Genomic DNA, 19,945 nt, shown 5'->3' with positions numbered 1-19,945 from the left:
TATCGGAGACGTTTACGCTTACCAGGTCTGGAAGGACATTAACATGTGAAAGGTATAACCCAGTAATAACGGTCGGGATAGAGAATGCAAATGAGGGCGGATTGAATTTTTTAACTTTATCGAGAGTCAGCTATTGGCTTGCGAGCAGAAGAGAGGGGTTATATATTTCACAAAGTATGCAAATGTTGAATATAATCGAAGTTGCTGCTCAAGACTGTTCGGAAAGACTTGTTCTGAGGGTAAATATTGATCACGTACAAATATTTAGCTAATTACCTATATCATTGTCAAAAAATATTTTAGGAATTTTAAAAACAACAATATTAGTATTTTGATACTTGTCGTTGCCAAACACTTCAATTATCTCAACAGAAGTAATACTTTAATAAATGTTATATTGGCTGGGGTGCAAACCTCTTTTACATCGTCGAGGATTACGTGTCAGAAATTAGATTGTGTCTATCGCTATATTGCAATGCTCGTGATCGATAGATAAAAGCGGCGGGATAATCGGCAATGACGGTGCCATCATAGTCGTTTTGCACTTGGGGTGATTTTCAAAGTCAAAGAGATTTCGGAACGAGGCACTGACACGCGGGCGTGTGCAAGAGGCGAGATCGAGCCGAGAGAAAGAGACGGGGCGAAAGAGAGAAAGGGCCTCATTGGCGAAGCGGACTGCGGGAAAATTGCGTTTCCCCGTTACGGCGAGATTAAAGTCCCGTCCCGCATTGCAGTTCCGCCCTGTTTCTTCCGGTGCCACCCTCGTACATAAGAACCGCAATTAACCCACGACGGTCACACGATCCCGGACTCCACGGTCCCTCGCGGCTATTTGCAGTGTAAACGAAAAGTAAGGGAGCGCGAAAGATCGAGGGACCGACTCAGTCCGGCGATCGGCAAACAATTATTTTTCCTTCGCGCACGCGAAGGACAAACAGAATGTCGCGGCTGTCGCAAATGAGCAACCCTTTGCCTCGCCTTGGCGGAAAGAAGTCTTACTTCTACACGGCGAAATTTATTTTGCCCTGAGGCCAATGTATATGTCTTGTGTACGTGCGCGCGTTTCCTTTTCTCTCTATCGTACGTTATTAAAGAACACGCCGGAGGCTTTTTTCCCCCTTCAATAACCAATGTTAGTATTGTTTCGACAGACTTTGATCTAATCTAAAAGAGTTGTGGGATAATCTCCTTTTAGATCTTCTTCTTTTGCGCAAAAATTTATTTTAGTATTGTATCTGACCTAGTATCTAATTTCGACGTATTTTATCGACTTTTAATGCTGATGTATCATAGATAAAATGGATGAATAAATGGAACGGAATCGGATTTTGTGCGCTAACTAAATAGGTTATATATATATATATATATATATATATATATATATATATATATATATATATATATATATAGATATATATATATATATAATATATAATGTAATTTATAATTACGAAAGTCTTAAATATAAATTACGTTTATTTCATACCTGTAGTCGCGCGTTTAAGGCGTCTCGACGGAAAACTGTCGGTGGCGCGAGTCGACGGGCGGGCCAATAATTAACAGTCGGAGCACAGAGTCGGCTCACGTAACGTGGAGCGAACGAAAGTTCCATAACAAAACTCGGTCATGCATGACCGTCGGTCTGCTGTTTTAATCGCGAGTAATCGACGTCTACCGAACGGCCTGGACGCAACGGGCTAGTTCGCCGCGCGCGCCGTTATACACGCTCCCGAGGACAGTCGCTTTGGGACGAATTTATATAATTGAATTCGGTTCACTGGACTCCGCCCAGCACTCGAAACACCACGGCCGGCTAGTTTCGATGCGGAGCTACCGGGCTAACGAGAGAATAACAAGCAACGGCGAACGAACCGGACGCGGAATCGCTCGAGCCGGTCTGAATGTCGAAGAGTACCGGAGCGTGTCGGCGCGCGATGCGAGAAGAACACGGAAATAAAAAGACACGATGGGCGCTATGACGCTCGCATGAACAAACTATTGCATCGCGCAAACTAGTTCATTTTTTCTTTCTTCTTTTTATATACGTTTTCGATGTGCGGAGAAAGCACACGTATGTTCTCTTAACTGCAGAAATTAAAAACACAAAGAATAACTGTATAGTTTGAATATCGAGAGATATTAATCTTTTATAACGTCAAACTAATTTTAGATGAGGTTTATTTCTGATAGAAATTTCTCTCCAAGAGATTACGATTTTTTAAGAAATTATTTAGAAGATTAAAACGGTGAAGAAAAGATCGATTTGAAGTTCAACAAAGAAGCTACCGTTAAAAGTAATGGTTCCTCTATAGACTCTATAAAAATGCATAACCGGTTATTCCAAAAAGTTTACGTTCTCTTAGATAGATTTACTGTTTCCGATATTCACTTTCCAGCAACTGCTTTTATATAGCGGCAGAAAAAACAGGCGAATCGGACGTATCGAAACAACATCTTCGGCATATCGTTGTGCATCGATCTCCCTGCGGACTTAGCGACAAACGACCTTTTTCCATCGTCGGGCGTGCATATTTCACTCGGAAGCGTCACGGGAATATAGCCGACGCACGACGAAACTTAAATCAGGAATTCATAGATTCCGGCGTACTTTCTGCAAGAGCCCCGAAGCTCTTATAGAATCTTCTCTGTACCCTTCCAGACTCGCTCTTCCTTGAAGAAACACAACATTCCTATTTCACGTTCCCGCGGATAGCTTATTTTATTTTCCGACGTGTAACAGATCCAACTTATCGTAAAGTAAAGATCTCTAACCGGGAACATTGAAGCTATCCGTCTCTCATGCATTCTGTTATTTTAGGTAAAAAAAAAAACATCCAGCACAAAGAACGTGTGAAGAAGAAGAAATGAATAAACTGACCAATAAAATTTGTAGCATTGCATTGACAAGGTATGAACAGTTTATAGGATTGCGCTAGTCTTAAGAATTTTAAATATTCTCGTTTGGAAATTTTATCTTAAGCATTCCGGATTATGTTCTTGGTGAACGTTCGCACAAGAATCAAGTTAGCGTCAGCTTGCAAACTTATGCATGGAATAGATTTACAACGCGTTATATTAAGCGCAGCATTTATCGACGACACGTAGTTCGATACAAGTTTTCTCTATCCCACGTTCTGTCGAACGAGCTCGTAGTCATGGCAAAACTCAGGCGGAAACTGCGTTTTGTTGCGGGAGGGAAGAGATTGAATTCGCAAATATTGCCTCGAGACTTTCCTCGCAAGAGGCGTGCTAGAGAAAAATGGCGAAAATCTAGCACGGAAAGTTGAAAGTATCTATGTTCGCTGCTTTTCTCTTTTTCTTGACAAGATATATAAATATGGTATCAATGTGGCGACAAATCTAAATTACCACCAAGAAAAATTTCGAAAATTAAATCTCTACATATTATTATCTTCATATCTTTTTTAGAAAAAAAAATATAATATTGAAATAATATAGATGTTTAATAATTTTATGTAACACACGAATTATGTATTCACAAACTAATATTTATTCGCGCAACAGCGTTTATCAACAGTGTTAATCAAAAAATATTTGACACCTTTGAAGATAACTTCCTAGATTTAACTCACGACAAAACTTTGAAATTGTTGATTTACAACGTATTTCGGACACATTCGGTACACCCTTATAAACTTGCACGTGTATACATACATATATGTACATACTCACCGCCAGCTTGAGAAGACGCTCGGAGGCCTTGGCTACGTCCATATTCTGCAACGCAAACGAGAGAGGCACGAGATTATTAATGTAGAAGGTAAATACGTGGGAAACGTGTGCGGAGAAGGGATGCGTTAAGAGAAAGAGAGGGCAGGAATGAGGCAGATATGCCCTAAAGCTGAACGCAAAACAAATGCGAGTTAGGAGGGCAGGTGTGAGAGGGTGAAACGTGCTACAAACTACAAAACGTAACTTTCTAATTGGATTTAAGATGCGTAAATACGATAAACTGTAAGATCGTTGGGACTGAATATTACTTCACGTACTTCGCATTCGAATAGCAGAATTCAAAATTCGCAAAAAACATCACGATCGAGCGCAGCGATGGAAATTTTGAACTGTGCGTCACAGTTAAATCGAATCAATAAATCGTCAATTCTTTTGAATTGAAAGGATGCAGCATTTATACGTATCTCTATACAACGTACTACGCTTTACTGCAGCACAATTAAAGGTTTACTTACGGATAAACGCCCACGCGAAATTAGATTAACGTCACTATCGAGGAAGCAAACCGCAAAATTTAATCCGCGTGTCGAAATGCGGTTATATGATATCGTTACTATTCTGTTATATTATTTGAAAAATATCGTTTTAGTACTGATTTTTCGAGAACTGCATCAATCAAGAATGCGAGTAAAATTACGAGCATTAGGTTCTTGAATAAAATGTGTCTTAAATAAAAAAGTTATCAGTTTTTGTAAATTTAACTCGATAATTTAATTGTTATATTTTAAATGTTTGATCCAATTATTTATTATTCACTACGTTCAATTGAATCTAAAAAAATAATCCTTTTTTTTCACGCGATATTCATTTCCATTTTAAAGCATTTGGATTCAATTACATTAACTTGTGAAATTAGGAAAGTGCACGAAAAAATTTAAAGTGATGAAAAATTCGTCCAATTCGTTTACCTACGTATAAATGATGAATAATATTCGTCTATCCTTAAGCATATCATCGGTATCCAACGTGGCATATTTGCTGTGTGCAGAGACTAGTGGTGCCACGATTGGTGAAATATCGCACATTTTGCTGTGGAATAGCTGTCAGTGATTGTTAAATATTCGAGCTACGTAAACTGTCGTTAGTAAACTTGAATCTTAATTTTACTGATGAAAAAATTGTTGTTATATTATATACAAATCAGTTGAAATAGATTTTCGCTATATTTGTTTTAAATCCAAGTTAATTTTTCTCTGACTTTTTGCAATGAGCCTTATCATACAAACGGGATTCGGGCCCATCACTCTAGACATTGAATTTAATCCAAGTGCAATATTAAAAGAAAAAGCCTTAATTAGCAATATTGCATATATAGTTTGCGTTGAAGAATTGCGCAGTGTAAATTAAAGTCATTTAATAAGGTGCAGTATGATGATGCAAACGTCTGTCAATGCTTTTGGAAATGAACAAAATAAATCATCTTCTGTGAAATACATATTTACACGAATGCACGCAATAATAAAAGTTTGTCTTTCGTAATTTTTCCATTACAATGTACTAGATTACTGGAAAATATCAACTGTCACTCCAGCAAATAATGCAAATTTCGGCCACCATGAGCGCCCTAAATCCTACTTTTCCGCTATAGTATATCATCGCACGGAGCGAATAAATGACATATATTTATCGAAAACAGAATTTTGAATGACATAATTAAATTTAATATGCGGATCCAATTGAATACTAGAATTAATCAACAAAGTTTAACGGAGATCCAGATGTTGTTAATTCACTTATGGCATGTTATTAAATTAAGCAACAAACTTTTAACTTAATTTAACAATAAGCTTCTCCATCGGGCGAAGATACCCGTATGCTTCCTTTCCCCGATATAGATTTGCACTTGGTCTATGTCGAATGAGGAGCTTTGCCTTGATGGAATTGATATTTCGTGCACGGCGCTAATTGAACACGAGGGAAGGAAGCCGTCCCTCCGGCGTTTCGCTTAAGTGGCGGTTGTCGAGAGGTCCCTCCGAATGCTACAACAGCCAGCTAGCCGCGCTTGTATACCAGGTTTGCAAATAAATACCTTCAGAGCTTCCTCGCGACTTCAACACATCATTACTATGCGTATATGCACGCGCCAATGGCCGCATTCCTCCTTAAACTGCGGCATCTCTTTGTAAAGGGAACGTAAAGGGAAAATGCGAGTCTCGAAATATTTCATTTAGCAAGCTATGCATATATTTTTATGTATAGTTAAACTCTTTTCAATAAACTTGAATTTAAATGAAAATATTTCCGGTTATAATTTTTTTTATAAAACACAAATTTATAATAATAATCTCTATTTGGATTTCTAAATACAATCTCATTTTTACTGTAATATGCAAAAATAAACACACATTTGAAAATTAATTATATATTTATATTTATTTAGCAAATTAAAAGTCGTGACAACGCATTTCACGTCCCAATTTGTCAGTAAATAACAGATTCAATATGACAATGAAACACACGCAACTGGATCATGCTAATTGCAATTATCGTGACGTATTGCCGTTATTACAGTTAATATTCTGCAGCACACGTGTCGCGACAGTATCATAATGTTAATTAAATTACTCGCATTTGTCGCTGTTGCGACAACGGGATAAATGGAAAAACGGCGAAGGCGAAATGTAGAATGATACTATTATCTAGTGATCCGCAAGTTAATGTCATATGAAACGACGTAACGTATTGCACGTTTCATCTGCTTGTACACTATCAATAGATGATATATTCAATTATTGCAGTGGTTTCACCGTGATAAGTAGAAGCTTGGAAATTAATTGCGGCGAATTACTGGCTTGAAAGGACGCGATTCAAGCAAGTGATACTAAAATTTAAAGACTATACCATAAACAAACGCTTACGTCATGAAGAAAATAATTTTTTTACGACAGCAACAAGTTGTCCCAACGAGGACGTTTCCTTAGCGCCAACTTTACAGCTCAGTTTAATGAGGCACGATACGTTAGGCGGCCTGATAATTACGAGCTGGGGCAAGTGGCGAGCTCAGCTTGCGCCGCGCATCTGCTATAAAACACGACTTTCCTGCGTGTAATTGAACGATTAAAAGAAGCTTCTTAAAAGAACGACGGTAAGAAGAATTTAAAAGAGGCAGAAGCAAGAAAAACAGTCGTTAATGAAAAATCTAAGGCGCCATTATCAATATAAGATCGCTTATATAGGCGCCTCGGAAAAAAAACGAGCTGGTTGAATTTGTATTCTCATGAAATCACGGCATCCCAAATGATTGCATTCCGACCGGAGTTGCGAGGGTACTCGGTGGTTCGAGAGAGCCTTCGCGAATGAATAGCAGCACTCGAGATGCAGACGAAAGAAGGGGAAAGTGAAGGGCATCCGAGGGATCGAAAATAAAAGCGGGGTAGATTTTCCTCCGGGCGATCACGTCCGAAACGTCTCACGTAGATATCCGAGCCACATTTCTCTCTTTTCTTTCTCTTGATCCATTTCTTCCTCGTTCTCTTTATCCATCCTGTTTCCGCTGTGTTTGTGTAACGCGAACGATCAAAGCATATTGGTCTTTGAATGAATAGTAAAGCCGCGCGAGAAGAAAGCGCTTTTACACCATGCATTGTAATTCTCACACATGTTGTAAGAAACAATACTTTTTTTTCAATAAAAATTGAATACGTCATGATCGTAAAAATACCAATAACATATCCGCCAAATGTTAATAAATTGAACGTAAGCACGCGAGTTAAACGCAAGAAATAATCTGCCAAAATATTTAAAACTGCAGCAAAGTTATAAGCTATAACTGTACTGTTGTAGTTGAGGAATTTTTCTTTTTCGCAACACTTCCCTCCTTCATCTTTTCTATCCGTCTTTTTATTCGATACAGTCGATTGATATGATATACAGTCGAACGTTGTCATCCTTTTCGCAGCGGTATGAAACCGAACACTGCTCGTGGCACTTCAACGAATATATACGTTGCGGAACTCCGGAATGTGAGAGAGAATAAAAAAACGAAGAAGAAATAAACGCGAGAAGGAAAGGAAAAAGTGAGAAAAAAATTTCCTCGACGTCGTACTGTCGAGGAAACGAAGCGACCTCATCCGATCCTCTCATCGCTGTTGGTCGTTTCCTTCGCGCGTCGTCGTTTCAATTAGCACCGAGAGATTTACGACTTTGCATCCGCGAACATCTTGTCCCGTTGAGAAAGAGTCCTCGAGATATACTAGAAATTCGCTTCAGACGGATTGAATCCGGGGCTGGCCGACAATGGCGTGGCGAACGAGAGGTACTTATGTAGACATCGCGTCACCCTTTGGGCGAAAGGCCGATCCTTTATCACCCACGTAGATGCTTTGGTATATGCTTTATAGAGATTTTATAGACGAGGTAGAACGAAAGGACGAGTAGTCGATAGGAGATTCGTGGGAGTTTTTCTAAATCAGCAAGTTTTTCGAATAAAGTTTCTTATTGGCTTGGATGTAATCACGATAAGTCGGTTTTAACATAAATTTTTTTTATTAAGCGGTCTGATTCTTATATAAGAAATGACGTCATACCCTTTGAAGTTGCCGTCATCAAAGAAACTTTAGTAAGCTATAACTTTCTCAAATTTAGGTTTTTTTAAAAAATTCAAAAAGTACTAAAAATCGGCTAAGATTCTCTACATTAATTATATAGATACCGCTTAATAAAAAAAATGTTAAAACCGAATTATGTAACAAAAATAATAATGTGACTAAAATGATGATTAAATTGAATCAAGATACTCGACCAAGCTTTTACTTATAAACACCGAAACCTTTTTCTCTTCAAAGAATAAAATTTTATGTTTGTCTTATTGTGTGTTTAATATTAAATATGCAGAATATAGAACGAAGATATAAAGATCTTTATTCGAATAGTTTAAACGACGCTTTTAACAGCGTCAAATAAATTTCGGTTGTATTCCTATACGCCCATTACGCGAGAAGCCTGTTTTTCGGCGAATTAACGTCCGGAGTTATGCCTAGAATTCAACTCAACTCCTTTCCGGAGGCAACCAAAATATTTACTTCGATCTGACAACTTCCAGAGTCGCACTTCCAGACTACGCTACTGGAGCGCAGCGAAAGACAAATAGGATTAAAAGGCACTCGACGTGGTCTTAAGTGTTTCGTGCCGGAGCGCCGGCAAAAAGGGGGTTCCATGGACAACTACCCTCGCTGTTCTCTACTCTCTACTCACTAACGTCTTCTGGTACCAGTTAGCAGTCGAATAAATACCGCCTGCAGTTTTTCGCTTCACTTTTCCTTCCTCGCTTCCCCCTCTTTTTTTTCTGGTGCGACAAACAGGCCGGGAAAAAATAAAACATCAACTAGTTCGTGGGGCCGCAACGATTCTCGCGAAAATCCAAGACGATTGAATCTCTTTCTTACAAAGATCTTAGTTCCTCCGCGTCTTGTTTGATCACGAACGCTGTGGGAGATTGAAATGTTTCTGCAAAATATTCAATGTACAACTCGCGCCCGCTTTTCGCCGTCAGTTAAAAGTCGAAGAAATACCGCCCGACATTCTTCTCGACAAAGATACGCTGGCAATAAAACTTTGCCTCGCTTTTCACTTCTTTTAGCGAGTATGTATACCGCCGTCGTTATACGTTAAGCTGGTTGTAATAACGTCCAGCGCGAGCGGATTTCCAAACAACTTTGAAATAACACCAAGTCTGAATCCGACCATGTAGTTAGTCGAAAATGGATTATACAGCATCAAAATTCAAAAGTTTCTACGTAGATATAAATTTTCAGGAAAATGCAAGAAAAATATTAGTCGAAGAAGTATAAAATCCACAGAATTTGATATACTAAAATGTTAATGAAGAAGATTCAATTAAAACGAAACGCGCTCACGCAAATTTATCTCTTCGAAGCTTAAAAGAAGACTGCAGGCAAAAAGCACACGAGATCGATCCCGTGAAAATCCGATTCTTGAGTCACGTACATTGAGTCTCACCAGCGATTTTACTTGTTAGCTATCGAAAGAATTTTTGCAGCGTTATAAACTCGAAGCGGAACTCTCGTCCGGCCGGCGAGCGCATATCGGCAACTTCGATACAAGAAGGTGCGATCGGCTTCTGGTATTCCGCGAATTCCGTCTCGACAACGTTGGTCAAGTATCTGGAATCCTGCCGACGGAAGGAAAAACGATCAATGGGCGAATGTCCTGCATGCCGTGCAACTTTTCCCGATTCGCCGCTCCTTGACTCTCGCGCCTTAGCGAGATTCGATGCACGAAGAAAATAGAGAGATAAAAGAACATTAAATTCGCGCATAAATAAAACTTGTCTAAAAAAAATTAACCTTTCTATAAAAAGTTGTTTCTCAAAATATTACTTGTCGAAGAGAATCCCTTTCCCTTCTCTCTTCCTCCCCCTTCTCTATATACTTTTATGAAATATAATTAATTATATTACACTCAACTAAAATTATATATGTATATGTGAAAGCATAGTGCGTATTGTGCGATTAAAAAATCAATACATTTCACATGTTTTATATGTTCCGTCGTAACCACCATAAAGCCGCATGCTTCTCGAAGCAGTAACCATTTGCGACGCACTCCCGAAAATCCTTTAAATGCTCATCCCTTTAAGCTGCACTATGCCGTGAGCCGATAAGCCGAAGTACGATGCACCGTCTCTACCACTGCTCGATCACTCAATCGATCCGGGAAACAAAATGCCGCACAATTCTACAGGCAAATGTCACAGAAAAAGTTTCTTTGTTTCTTCGTGACATAACAATTATTCGTAATACTTAACATCGTTGAATTGCATGACAGATCGTATTTACGGCATTAAACAAATCTATAAGACGCTAGTACAAAATAAAAAAGACTAAACGAAAGTAAGAAACAATGTAGAAACGAGATAGCAAGCAACGCTAAATAAGAGATGGACAGTTACATTTAGTGTAATTGAAGCGAGCGATATTACTTGGAAAAAATTGTTCGTGCAGAAGCACCGACTGTCACTAAGCAAGCGCAGCACGATGGATATTTCTCAGCGCTGGAGGGGTTAATCGCCCACTTGCCAGAGGAAATCGCGAGGATTTCCGGTCGCGCGCGGCGCGGCGCGGCGCGGCCCGTCCCGACCTTCTTATATCCATTCATTCCGCCCTGTAAGAATAACGAGGCTCAGGCTGGAGCAGTAAAAAGTGATTACCCTCCGACAAGCATCATCCGCAGTTATCAATTTTCTCCCTTCGCGACTCCGCGATCCGGCGGAAGCAATATCCACGTAGATTTCTTAATCTCACGATTTCCCTCTCTCGTTTTCTTCTTCACCTCCCCCCCCCTTCGTCAACATCCGCATCGGGCGACAGTGATAGACCACGGCGAGCTAAATCGAGGGAAGCGAACGCGCCCGTTTCTCAGTGCCAGCTGGACGCTCGATCGACGAGACGTGACTGTCGTAATCGCGACTCGCGCAATTATCAGATCCAATTTGTCGCCGAGCGAAGAAAGAATGGCGCATGGAACGAACGCGGAAGCGATCGAAATAAAAGAGGATTGAAACGGTGGAAGGGATAGTTTGTCGTTCGGCCCCCTATCCCGGCATTAACTTGCCTGCAACTAGCAGCAGTGGCAATTACTTTGCGTTCGTTCGGTCGATACCGCGATCTCGAATGCCACTATCGCGCGGGAATGAGGCGACGGAGGAACGCCGCTATCGTCTCGATATTTCCACGCGGTATTTCCAGCGTGCGTCTGGGCGAAGCGTTTTCTTCGGGTCTCTTTGGGAAATCGAACAAGGATGGGGGAGAAGGGGATGGCAGAGGGGACGTCGAACGATTTGCAGAAGCAATTTGTCCGTGGCGCGAAATCATGCGGCCGGATTCCCAGGGCCGGTTCCCCGCTGAGTAGCTCGCGTCGATCCCGATTCTCGAGGCGATGGAAACGCTTAATAATCCTGCGTGGGATAGCCTCGAATGCGACGATAAGACGTCAAGGAGAGAACACGTCGTTGGACTAATCGCGAATGCGGAAATTCGATTAACGCCGTTTAGAGAAAGAACGTCATTATGGGAAAGAACAGTTATCACTCTCTGTAATAATACATCTGACTGTAAATAGTTACACACCCTATTTTATATTACAAAGTGCGTGGAAAGTGGCCCATTATTGATGCGCGCGCGTCATCTGTGCGACGGATGGCCAATTCCACACACGAGTCGAAACAGTGCGGTAATGTTACACGAGCCGGAGGCAAGTGCGATCACCCGCACGTCCAATTTTCAACTTAACCACGTGTTACACACCCTATTTTATATTACAAGTGCGTGGAAAGTGGCCCATTACGCGCGTGTGTGCTATTTTCCATGCACGTGTGATGTAATAATATATGAACACACAGACCAAATGGACGGTAAGCGCTTCAAAGAGACTACTCTCCGATATAGCAGGTTTCATTTAAAAAAATGTATAATGTTGTTTACTAATTATATTTGTAACAAACCAACAGATGGAAACATTTTTGACACATCATATTTGCGTATATTTATTTCATTATAGCTATTTTAATTATACGGAATGTACGTGAAATATCTTAATTAATTTTTAATCATACTGCATGAAAGCTAAAATTGGAATTTCTAGTCTGAATATGCTTTAAGCGTTTACATTTGTTTGCGATTCGTGCTTTGTTAATTTGTTTTGTTGTATTTGCACAAATGATTGCAAATCAGAAAGCACCGTGGATTGATTAAATTTAATCAAAAATTAATTGTCTTTCCATTTGTGTGCTCCCAGCTTCTATATCAAATAAATCGACTCCCGATAAAAGAAATGCAGTAAATATACAACAAACATCATCGACTCTGATTTCATCAGACGGATCGCATTGATTTGAGAGCGCGTGGGAATTTTTTTCGCAATTTTACCGAAACATGGTGCAGTCGGTATTAGTATGAACGGCTGAATTATTAGCTATTCTAGCGGATCGATGGCAAGATCCGGATTTTCGATAGCATTATGTACGAAATATGGGCGTAGCTGGTGAACCGCGGACGCCCGCCACGGATCAGTTGTGGTTAAGCCCATGCAGCCACGTAAAAGGTCCCATTTAGATCCACGGGCCTCTCACGAGCACACAATACAAAATTCCCGTCGTTGCGGCACGTATTCACGCACCCCTTGTTACTGTGCGATCAAAGCTGTCAGAACGAGGTTAAAAGTATATGTATATAAATATATCAATAATACCTGCTCTTTGTACTCCTCTAATTGGTGCTTTAAATTGCCCCCTTCCTATGATTCCTATTCTATTACCGATACAGCTTATTTAATTAAGCGGTTCATTATTACACCTTATCGGTGCAGCGATTGATGATTGGCTATAAACTGCCTCTTTGCGCACATGGATTTCTTTTAATTAATTTGATGATTATCACAATTTTATCATCTGTCTTTATTAAATATTGTAATAAAAATCATGTCAGAAAGAGAGAGAAAGAGAGGGAGAGAGAGAGAGAGAAAGTTTCTTGTTCAATATAATATAAATATTATATACATGTTAAATAATTCATCATGTAATTTTATTGTTTGAAATAATAAAAAAATTTACCTATGGTTCTTTATTTCGTTGCTCATTGGAAAGAAAATAATTATTACAGATAAAACTCGCGCAGTAGGTCTTGCGCAAGGATATTGGAGAGTTGAAGATTTAATTCGAGATATTTGAACAAAATTAGGACGTCGTTGAAAAGCGACGAAACTCGTAATAAATAACCAGTGATAATTGTAGATTTCGCAAATGTATTTAACCTTTATCACACCGACGGGACATGGCCCGGTCTGCAAGTGGAAGCATGGGATATTTGCAACGAAAATATCGCTCGCGTCATCCTCCCGGGGCATTAAATATAACTGCCAAATCAAGGCAGAGGATAAAACTCCGTGTGAGATAAAAACTGATGGCGTGCCTCGAGCATTATATTGCGACGTAAACGGATAAAACGACACGTCGCTGACGCGTTCTTCGTTTCTTCTCATTTTCGCTTATTTCTATCGAAACCGCCACCGTACCGTTACGAAAATAAATTGGCTATATACCGTTTCCGCTGTAAATGTTTTGTTGTCGCGACGGACGAAGACACTGCGAGTTCTCGCGACCAAGTTATTAACATCTAAAATATATCTGCGACACCTTCGGGCGAAATGTAAGCGATAAAAAATATACTTTGTACGTGTCGCTGAAACCCTTAGTTTCCCTCCTTTCGCATCTGTTTAGCATTTTAAGAAATACAATTTACATCGCGCTCGTGATATTATGCAACGTTATGTCACAGACGGATATATTGCCTACAGGTGTAACTTGCAACAATATTACTGCAACTGTGGCACATGCGACAGCTCTCTTTTTCCTGCGTATTTTATCGCGAGGGAATTCGGTAGCGCGGGGGATACCTGTTTGTTCGGGGTAGTGCAGAATTTGCCGTATATTTGTGTGTATCGAATTTCCTGGCAAGAGTATTACTCGAAAGATTGATCGTACCTATTTGGCGAAACCAAATTACACTTGTGCTCGTCTCTCGGCCCCTATCTTACCAGCTGTTTCGCTCTCGTGGTTAGCCCGATTTATTTATGACCAGCATGATAAATAATTAGCTTTCATAATAAAGCAGGAGATATCGTCCGAAACATCAATAGATCATTACTCACATTGTTCGAGAATAAAAGCTAGTAATAAGGCGGACAATGTGTTGTGCTTTAGACAAAATTGATTTATCGGAAGGGTTTTCTAAATATAAAGTGATATTTTTTCCCCCGTAAATGTAGCGAATTTAATATTCCAAACTTGCAAGTCGGAGCAAAGTGTTGTTTAAAAATATCATAATAATGCAATATATAAAAACACTCACGCTAAAAGGGATTAATGAATTCTTCACGGAAGGTATCATCCATTGTTGGAAAAGCGACATCATCATTTGGCATCCTACGACAACTTCCAATATCCGTTTTATAAGAAACCTGTAAGTTATATTGAATAAATTAGATGGATTAATATGCAAAAAAGCAAATCTTAATATTAGAAAATATGATTTTAAGATTAACACTGCGCGGACACCATGGGCCTTTTGAGGCACAGTCGATTTATAATTTTTACGGGAATGGAAAAAAATGCAACAATTCCGGCCTATGTAAATAGAAAAATCACTTTTTGAAGCTTTAAAGATGGTACATGAATTGTTATAAATTTTTGTAACGATTTCAAAAACCTTTTAGACTTAAAAGTCCCAGGGTATTCGGGTGAGTGCTCTAAAAACACGGTGTCAGCGCAGTGTTAATATAATTTGGTACAAATAAAATTGTTTAATTTTTAAGTTTAAGCGCAAAAAGATATGTGTGTGTGTGTGAATAATTTCAAATTGTATATTTTAACAATGCAATATATACAGTTTTGATTTAAAAAATCAACACTTGTCTTTTGACATACATTTAAATGTATATCTATGTGCAACACTACAGTAAACGAGAAGATTAATCTTTTATTGGATTTACGACCGTCCAAACTAATTTGCTTCCATGTGATTCTATTACATTGATCATTATACACATATATTTGCTCCTCTAGATTTTATCGACAGCGCAAACCGATTTTCGACCAGACCCATGAATTTCCACCGCCGTTCTCGTTACCCTCCCAGTCACTCTCTCGACCATAAACCGCTTCTCGAAAAATCGAAAATACGACTTTTGAGTGCTATCGCGTGAAACGACATTCCCATTCGGCGATATGTCGTCCGCGCGAGTTTCGTTTTCGGCAAACTGCTAGCGACAAGTAAAGTCTGGATGCATTTTTCGACGAACGTGACTGCACGCGGGAGACGATGCACAGAAGGAGAAAGCGCACAACGAAAACAATACAAACAGCGATATAGTTAGAACAACAAACTTGAAAAAAGATATACTAAGCGTGTGATAATTCAATTTATGTATTACGTCTGATTCATTCACAAATATGACATATAATCTTTGAAGAGTATTTAGGATGTTGTAATTAATATCGAACGGGTAATCCGGATTAAAATTTAATACGCACACAATAAATCAGTTATTTATGAAAATATTTAATATTAAATTCCTTATTGAAATATCCTATAACAATTCACATTTTATTAATACGTTACATTCACGTTACTTTTGATATTACAACATTATTATTAAACATATTATATGCATTGAAATTAGGAATTAGCAAAGAATCCCTTTCATTGATTCATGAAAATTCCTTGCGTACATTCCTGTGATTAAATTATTATTCACAAATGGCACATCACAAATAAATTTAAATCAAATTTCTCAAATGAGAGTTATAAAACATATATCTCACACAGAGAAAGCTTCCTCCAATTTCGACTTGCACGAATAATTCATGTTCTCGATAAAATCTCGGACAAGGTAAGAGAATTGCCTTTCTCCTCAAAATTTTCTTCTCGGAACAGAATTCATTCGTTGGAATGAGAGTTTCGTAAACTGGCGACTTGGACATTTGTTGACATTCTTTACGAAAAGAAATAAAGACGTAAGAGAGAGAATCGCGGTGGATATGCCATGAAATCTATACGAGAAATCTGAGAGCAAACACGGATTTATACACCTCACGCAATGCATGCGCTCGCGCGACCAAACTCAGACAATATCAAGTTTCCACTTGACTCGTTTTCCGATCAAAGTGAACTTGGTAGTATTCTCGAGACATATGTAAACCGAAACAAGAATATGTTGCTTCAAAAAAGTCAGATGGAAAAAACCCATTTAACAACTATTTAAGGGGATGCTGGACTGACGGCCGAACTTTTTCGATGTCGATAATGTCAACATTTCTAATTTTGTTTTTTCTATATCTGTCTTTGTCTAACGAAATGACATCTGTCTTTGTTCGATTGCTGCGCCATTTCTGCTTATTAGCCTGCGTGTATATTTTTGTGGAAAATATGCACGATTTCTTCGAAGCTCTAATTTTTTTTCCAGGCTTTCAATCTCAATTTCAAAGATACGTTATTGTTTGTGCACGTATTCTGAAGAGTGGGAACATTTCATTTCGTACATATAACTTATACAACTGTTTATATTAGAAAATAAGTTTATGAGGTGACAGCATTTTTCCTTTTTTTTCAAATTGTCACTAATTTTTTATAATCCCACTCTTCATTAGTACCTATACTTTACTCCTCACTGAGAAAAATCTCTCGGAAAAAGTTAACACAATATTGTAGACCTTATTTTGTCACAAAGTATTTAAGTAACTTTAAATTGTAATGTAATAGACAATATGAAATACACCGATTAACTACAATTTTGTAGCAAATTTATTTTGTCACATGCAAACACAAAAACTGTGATTCTGTGAAACAAACGCGCGAATAAAGTAATATTTTACAGTCTTAAGGTGATGCTGAAGCCGTTTGTATTACCGACCAAATTCTATATCTGTCCTTGTATAGACAATAATGATAGACAAGAATAGACATGGTTATAGGTTATAATTTCTTCGAAGCTCTCATTTTTATTCCAGAGGCTTTCAATCTCAATTTCAAAGGTACGTTATTGTTTGTGCACGTCTTCTGAAGAGTGGGAACATTTCATTTCGTACATATTACTTTATACAACTGTTTATATTAAAAAATAATTTTTTAAAACAATTTTTTAGACTCATTTACTACAATTTATCCCTGTCCCTATTTGTACTATTATTTGTAGAAGAGATCTTCACAATTGTACTATCTGATGCTACACTTTTTTCTGAGTGCTGTAAAAGGATTTTGCGATCTATAAAGCCGTTTTAAAGAACGAGCTTTGACTGTAATTGTCGGTAATTGTCCCCTGTCGAGGATCCCTTAACAGAAATTTATTGCATAATTATTTTAAAAGACACTTAATTAAGACGCTCTCATTTTTCTCGACCGAAATCTATAAATTTTGACATATCGCGGTTGATTTCAACCGAGACGAGAATAAGATCTTATGTATAATGATTAGAGAAGATATTTCTGTTTGCGTTACCGTTTCAAAACATATCTATGATTGCCAAAAACCTACACAATCTTAACGGAAAATATGCCAGTTGGAAACTTGTGTTTTTGATAGAAATCCCAAATATAACTTCATGTTGAAATATAAAAATCGCAACTCCAATTCGCACTCACCTTTTTCGAATCCGCTGTGTTCTGGGAAAATTCAATTCGTAGCACAAAGTAGGCGCCAATATATAGTAATAAAGATCGCCAAAGTTTAGATTGTCAGGATATTGGACCAACGCGTTTCCGCGGTCGTTCATCTCGTGTTCAAATTCGATGACATCATTTGCACTCTGCTGAATGCCGGAAGCTGCAAGAGAAAGATCGTATTTTATTAACTCGCGTCGATTTTGACTACCATTGTAGTCGTATTAATAGAAAATTAATTAATCCGCGATATTGTAAAAAAAAATCTTTTATTACTTTTTATTTTTGCTAACAAGAGAATAATTCTCCTTCCTAAACAGATACGCAGCACAGTCAGCAAAATAATATAAAAAGATGCAAGAGCCAGCAAATAGGCAACATGAAAATTTGTATAAAGAAGCTATTGCTGCCAAAGAATAGATTGAAAATAAAAATCGTGGATAATACTAAAAAAAGTACATTTTACAGGAATAAATGTTCGTAATATTAAATTCTTCGTAATATTAAGTTCTAAATGCTTGCTCGCAATTAGCAAAAGTAAAGTGAAAGTTTCTAGGAGAATTTCTACGAGTTTCATGATTGTATCTCTTCCTTTGTGCAATCGCTTCTGAAGCCTCTCATCAAGCCCTCTCCTTAAGCAACGAAACTGATTCGCTCGCGCGATTCGTTCGGCCGGAAACCTCGGAATTTCTCGGCGTTGCGCTAGGCGCGCGGATTCCCATCTGCGCGTCTAATCCCACCCCGGCGCCGAACCAGTAACTGATAGAATCCCCTCAATTATCCAAATCCGATGAATAATCCAATCTGGAATTCAAATAAGCCCGGGTTGCGCCGGGTGCCGCACTGCACTGCCATGCCCCGCTCGAACTCGACAGCGTCCCGGACTAGCGTCGCGACGCGACACCAAAGTTGTGCTAGTCGCGGCACGCTCTCGCGACGCCGATCGACGTCCATGTCGACCAACGACTCTAGACGTCGTTTCTACGACCCTCGTAATAAATGTAGAAGAATTCGACCAAATTAAATTCCTTGCGCCCCCTTTTTACTTTGTCGCGTCCCGACTTCGCGTCCTTTTCTTCTCTCTTTAAATAGCGAAATAAATGTAGCTTGTTCTTTTCCTTTTCTTTCCCGTTCGGGATCCGCCGTCGTCACGCGCGGGAAGACGAAGGCAAAACTTACGGCAAAATCGTCGGCAAGATGTCGCGACGCACGTCAGTCGCCCGTGCAATTGTTTACGGGAAACCGTAAATTCTCCGGACGATTTAAGAGACACAAGACAAGGAAGAATTATAATCGCCAATAATTATAATTAACGATATATTCTTACATCTATAGTAATCTTATATTTCTATATAAAGATAATTACGAGAAAATTACAGATAATTACGAGGGGAAAGAGAAAGATCTTGAACGAAGCACATCGGCGACTTACATATTATACGTTCGCCAGTAGAAATAACGAAATTGCGACGTGGTTTCGACGAACGGTCAAATACATGAAATTAACGAGTGCGCACGATCACGCAGAAGCACTCGGAAACGGTTTAATGATTCGTTAATACTCCATGTAAATTCGTTTGATCAAGTCTGTGATCTTTGGTCAGTAAACCCTCCGCCGCCGGCGGGTTATTAATTAAAAACCATTCCCTGCAATTCTATTTGCACCAACTGCTTGTATTTATCCGAAACATTTCCAGTTGATCAATTGTACATATGCTCGAATCTTTTATACCAATTTTCATTTACATGCAAAATTACAAATCATAACTGTTATATTATTGCTCGGTTTCTAATTGCGCTATATATTAATTATTTAATAAAAAAAAAATTATTTCCGATAAAAAACATATTACAATTTAAAACATTTTTACATTTAATTAAACGTTAATTCAATTAAATTCTAGTTTATATTATAGCCGTATTTTCAAAGTAAAGACGTAATCGAGTTTACATTCTTAGCGTCACCTGATTCATTTGGTAGTTCATTTCAGTAATTATGTTAACGAAACAGTCGACAAGAT

The 19,945-nt window shown here is 38.6% G+C and overlaps 1 protein-coding gene across 1 annotated transcript in view; it reads right to left on the bottom strand.

Annotated features, from left to right (window-relative positions):
* Mdy (diacylglycerol O-acyltransferase) overlaps positions 1–19,945 on the bottom strand; it is a 95,749-nt gene that overhangs the window by 7,724 nt on the left and 68,080 nt on the right. Inside the window, exons 7-9 of the mRNA XM_071777741.1 lie at positions 17,907–18,087; positions 14,619–14,727; positions 3,694–3,738 (exon numbers count right to left, since the gene is read on the bottom strand). Of these exons, the coding sequence (XP_071633842.1) occupies positions 3,694–3,738; positions 14,619–14,727; positions 17,907–18,087 (335 nt within the window). The remainder of the gene's footprint in view (positions 1–3,693; positions 3,739–14,618; positions 14,728–17,906; positions 18,088–19,945) is intronic.

Source organism: Temnothorax longispinosus, chromosome 5, assembly GCF_030848805.1.
Source record: "Temnothorax longispinosus isolate EJ_2023e chromosome 5, Tlon_JGU_v1, whole genome shotgun sequence".
In the NCBI taxonomy this organism is placed as follows: Eukaryota; Metazoa; Arthropoda; class Insecta; order Hymenoptera; family Formicidae; genus Temnothorax; species Temnothorax longispinosus.
This window is presented reverse-complemented; position numbering and strand designations above follow the sequence as displayed.